Consider the following 5381-nt stretch of genomic DNA (forward strand, 5'->3'; position numbering starts at 1 on the left):
TTGTAAGTAACGATGCCTATATTATAATTGCAGGGTCCTAGTTACACTCAGCAGTACCGTCGGGTGTATCGCCAGCGAGACCGTACCGATATGGGGTTCACCCCTAACGTGCTGCCTTCATGTCCGAAGAGGTAGCGACATCTGCAGTACCCATATACTCCTGGGTCGTAGGAGTTCTTTAGGATGACATGATGCACTTGTACTCGGACACCCATAAACTAATGGAACATGTAGTATGTCGAGTAATGTCGAACTTATGTATTGATGAACTTGTGTCGTAGTTATGACTTGCTGAACTTATGTCGAACAGAGGTATTGTCGAACTTGCGATGAACTTGGAATGTGTACAAGTTAGTATTGCTGAACTTGTGTATTGATTGTCTCATGTACTTAACCTTCCTGCTGACCTATTTGTTAAACCAACACGACGAAATAACTTGGCTCATATGAGAACATAACAGAAGTGCCTTGTTCCATTTGCTGCCGCTTCAGCCACCGCGCCATGGCTGGGGATGCGTCGGCCTTGCCGCGCCATGGTGGCTGGTGCGTCAACCTTGCCGCGCCATGGTAGCTGGTGCGTCAGACCTGCCATATCAGCGGTCGCTGCAGCAGTTGACTACCCCCTGCCACGCCGCCATGCATGGCGTGACAGTGTGAATTAGCCACGCCGTGCAAATAGGCGCGTCCAAAAGTGTTAGTTTTTTAAAAAATAAACATTGTCAGTTTTTAAAATAGTTAAAAAAGTGTTAAAAATAATAAAAAAAAAGAACCTGAGTTGGAAAAGGTGGAATGAAGTGGTTCCAACCCCTTCAGAAATACAACACGCTACCTTATATTTACTACTTTACAAAGTCGAGTGAGAGAGCAGCAACAAAGGGGAAAAATTATATTTTAGCTTTCTAGAATATATCTGTAATATGATATTGCTCCTCAAACTCTAAAACTAGATTTTTTTTTACAACTATTCAAATTACCTTTCTGCCTTGGGTTGAAGTGGTTTCGAAGGTGGATTTATCTTTTCTTTTGTTAAAAATAAAAATAATCTGTTAAATACTTCATGAGGTTTTTAAACCATAGAAAAGTGTCTCTAGGCTTTAAAAATTTTAAGAAAAAAATCTAAAGATAGACAAGGATATGGAAAATCTAAATAAAATATTTAGAGCTTGTCAAAATATATTTAGCTATAGAAAAATAAAAGAATATATAAAATATATAAAATTCCAAAAATATTATAATTGACATATGAGCATGTATTAGAATGATTTAAAAATTGTATATTTTTCTATTTTCCTAGAGCTAATCATGATTTTTGGAACATTTTATAGAGATATTTTTATGGGATCTAAATATTTTATTTTGGTTCATGTATCCCAATCTATCTCTTAGATATTTCTCAAAAAGTTTGGAAACTTAGTGAGATTTTTTTATAGTTTTAAAATATTATCAAGTATTTACCAGATTTTTAACTAAAAACAAAACTGCCTCTGAACCATTTCAAACTCGGGGAGGGATGTAATTTGAACTATTTTTGAGAGTTTAGGGGGGTGGGGGTGGGGGTAAGATATCTAATTTTAAATTCAAGAAAATGTAGACTATTGTGATATTGAAGGAGTCGAAATGACTTTTGCCACAAAGAAAACTCAAGGCCGGTAACTCCTGGATTGCAGCTTGAGAAAAGCCTGCTAGGAGCCCAGCAGCAAACGGGCCACTAAACACCTTAAATATGCTTTGAGCAGACCCATTATCGCTGTTTGAGCAGGAAGTGACAAATTTTACCCAAACAAATCTAAGTTGTTCAATCAACACTCGATGTCTACTAGAAAATGTGACTGATTGGTAAGCTTAAAACCAGTGCTCTAATAAGGCGACAGATATTTTTTTAAATCCTTAATATAATTACGTGCCAAATTTGAACTTATCTCAAAACGAAAAAGATATATAATATATTGCACAATTCCTATCTATCAGTCGCCTGATTTTTTTAAGTCCATTCAGGCGACGCCGTGCACTCGTGCCATCACTGGTGCGTTCCGTGGTGCTAGAAAAGCTGGTGCATGGTCGGAGCGACGACGCTGTTGCAGCACGCGTGCACCTGCGAATGCTGAAGCTATGCGACGGAGCATGTACGAGGCAAAAGAGGCAAATTTCCTTGGATGCTCCTATCATTAATGTGCTGAGTAGTACTAGTAGGCTAGTAGCAGCTAGATTGTTTTGTTAATTGTTTTTTTGTCATACTATATATATTTTTTTGTCCTTGTCTACCTCCAGAAAATAATTGTACAATGTTAATTATCTTTGTGCCAACATAGATTAATTTTTTTCAGGTGTGTGGTTTTGTCTAGCGAGTTTTTTATTCTCGGACCTGAAAATTGCAGATTACAGTCTACAGAAATTGCGATAAACTAAAGTTGTAATTTTAACATAATATGCATGTGCAATAACCGTCGCCTGAAATGAAGTTAAAATCCAGGCACCTAAATTTTAGCAACTCCCAATATATTGTGTCAAATTAACAGGACAAATGCATGCAGTTCCATTTCTATCTTATTTTTCGAAATTTTTATGCATTCATTGTATGTATATATATAATAAAACTATAATAGGTAAGAAAGCCGAAGAAAACAAAAATCGTCATAGTCATACTACTCCTCTGTATGTACTTTTACATTGTCTTATTATTCTTTTGGTGGACCGTGCTGAGCTGCAACTCCAGGTTCGTCGTGCACGTCGACACGGGCCGCGTGCCCTTGCCCCGCCGCCTCGGCGCCCGCGCCGTCCGCCGCCGTGCCCTCCACCTCGGCCCTGACCACCTTCTCCATGGTCATGGCGCCGACGTCGAACGCGGCCCTGGCGACGGCGCCGACGGCGGCCGACACCCAGGCGGTGCCGCGAGACGCGTAGGGGCTGCCCGCCACGACCTCCCCGGCCGCGGAGAAGGCGCCCCAGGCGCGCTCCGTGACCTGGAACCGCTCGTCGACGCCGCGAGCCGCGCCGCGGGCCGCGGCCGTGCCCAGGCTGAACTTGTCGCTGAGCCCCAGGCGGCGGTCCAGCGACGCCACCCGCGCCGTCGCCGTGGACAGCAGCTGCTGGTGCCGGCCGTCGAACGACTGCGCGCGCCGCAGCGCGTCCTTGCTCAGCACGAAGCCCTTGGCCAGCATGGTGCTCACTACCTCCTCCGCCTTCTTCACGGCCTCCCTGGTCGGCGTTCCTGGCGCCGGTGACCTTACTTCTGGATGGGAGTAGGCTTCCGGTGGCAGTTCGTAGTCTTCCACTGGTGCGATGTTCACAGGAACATCGCCACACATGCTTGATCCCTGCAACCAAGCATATTCAAGATTTCATTTTTGGAATCAAGAGGTCAACTAGAAACGATTTACTGAAAGTTAGCAAAAAATGTTCAGAGATAGATGTTGGACTGCCGGAAGGTGTGCATACAGAGAGGAGCAGAGCCGTGTCAGCTCCATGGAACTCCTTGAAGGTGACATAAGCAACCTGAGACGTCTCTGAGTCCCTTCGCATCTCGACGTACTCGATCTCGCCAGAGAAGGAGAAGAACTCCTTCATGTTCTCTGCTGTTGCTGACAGAGGCACATTGGTCACCTTGATCGTTCTGACCTGAAGCAGAGAGAACATCATATCACACATTAGATCAATCAATGAATGAGCTTTTGTTATTTTATTAGCTTGTACTTGTGCAGAACGAAAAATATGTTACGTTGACACACTGAATATGTTGCTGAGCATTGTTCACTGATTTGATCTTTTTGCCAAAGAAAACAGTTTTTGTGGTATGACCGTATGGGCATCGACTAGGTTTTTTGCCTACTCTGGCGGTGCTCCTAGGAAAACCAGACCCACAGCTAAGGCCAGCTGCTGCAGACGAAACCTCCAGAGTCGCGAAACCCGTAAACCAACCCAACCCAGCACCTCACTGAACCTGCTCTGAAACCGCCGGAAACCATCAGAAACCAACCCATATACTAGACACACGGGTTGGGTTGAAAATTAACCATAACCGGGTAAACCCGGACCATGTACAGGCCTAAGTAGACGCAACACGGATGATATTTTCTGCCAAAAAAACAAAAAAACACATGAACCATATGAGCAGCAATGCAGGATAGTGATGATGCAGGGAGATGGATCGTCCGACTCACGTCTGAGACATCGATGGTCCAATTGGGGGAAGTGCAGAGCTGTGGTGATGGTGATGGTGACGGTGATGGTGAGGTGCAAAGTTCAGCAGGAGCTACTCCTATCCTCAAACAGCCAGGGCCCAGCCGGACCTGCATTAGCAGACATGCACACGACGATCATCAGCTAATCAAGGGAGGGCTTATATGGTTTATTATCTTGCTGAAACTGAAGCAAAGGCACCTAGCAAGCATCCTGAGACTAAACCAAGTTCCGTTCCGTTAATCGACTACTAATTTGCCTACTTATTAACGGTTTGTTCGATCTATGTGCATTGAGCAGACTGCAGACCAGTGCAAAGTTGGAAAATACAGTGATGAATAATAGTTTAATAGGCCTCGTCAGTCAGGTGCGTCCCTAGCCAGATGTGCTTTTCGTTCAGCACTGTAAGAAAATATCATGGATCCGATCCTAACTAAAAACACACACGCTGTTACTAATGTGTGTGTATGATGACGGGGGCTTTGGTTTCGATGATCGATTTCACTGCATGCATGCATTAGTGTCTGCTTTCCGATTCTGAAAAAAATCTCATGCATGTATGATTTCACTGCATTTATTCCATATTTCCATTACATCTCGTTTATTTACGACTCAGGAAGGGAGAAAAATTATTGTTTCATGATGGATGACCAAGATAATAGTGACCAACATTAAAACAATTGGGGAAAAAACAGGCTGTAGATAACAACTGAATATATCAATGCAGCAGTATCCAAGCGCGGCCACTCACCGCCATGAACACACCCACGACGACGGAGCCGGGTTAATTAAGCCACGGTGATGGATTGGATCAATCTGCGGCGACACGGCAGGGTACACGAGTGCGGCGCTCCTGGTGCTCACCGGCGTGTTCGTGTCGGAGGGAGAGAGAAATAGCGAATGAGACAGTGGTTGGAGCAGCGGCAACTTCGGTCCAGTCCAGAACCGCTTCTAACGGGCAAAGCAGTGAGCACTTGTCCACAGCTCATTTCATGTCTGACCACACACACATGGTAGTATATATATGGAAGGAACTTTGCCTAGCTGTTGACGTCGGGAGTGGTCCGAATCACACACCGGCAGGGCATTGGACGTCCGGGCTGCTATGGACTGAAGAACGCAGCAAGATGTCACTCTTTTGTGGGGAAGAACGGAGAGATTTACAAGCAAACCACTAAGGATAACCAACGTGCTTGCATGACGAA

At 44.5% G+C, this 5381-nt stretch overlaps 1 protein-coding gene across 3 annotated transcripts; it reads right to left on the reverse strand.

The window, feature by feature from the left end:
* Positions 1 to 2556: 2556 nt before the first annotated feature.
* Positions 2557 to 5139, reverse strand: LOC136482408 (binding partner of ACD11 1-like). 3 transcript variants are annotated; one of them, XM_066479623.1, is made up of 4 exons: positions 4928 to 5139; positions 4158 to 4286; positions 3436 to 3615; positions 2558 to 3314 (listed from the first exon to the last, which is right to left on the reverse strand). In XM_066479623.1, the coding sequence occupies exons 1-4, from the start codon at positions 4931 to 4933 to the stop codon at positions 2676 to 2678; spliced, it is 954 nt and encodes a 317-aa protein (XP_066335720.1). In that variant the 5' UTR covers positions 4934 to 5139; the 3' UTR covers positions 2558 to 2675. The 3 variants fall into 3 exon arrangements, with proteins under 3 accessions (XP_066335721.1, XP_066335720.1, XP_066335722.1); XM_066479624.1 differs by lacking the exon at positions 4928 to 5139 and having other exon boundaries at positions 2557 to 3314; positions 4158 to 4292; XM_066479625.1 differs by lacking the exon at positions 4158 to 4286 and having other exon boundaries at positions 2561 to 3314.
* Between the last annotated feature and the right edge of the window lie 242 nt (positions 5140 to 5381).

The sequence above is a fragment of the Miscanthus floridulus genome, chromosome 9, assembly GCF_019320115.1.
Source record: "Miscanthus floridulus cultivar M001 chromosome 9, ASM1932011v1, whole genome shotgun sequence".
Classification (NCBI taxonomy): Eukaryota; Viridiplantae; Streptophyta; class Magnoliopsida; order Poales; family Poaceae; genus Miscanthus; species Miscanthus floridulus.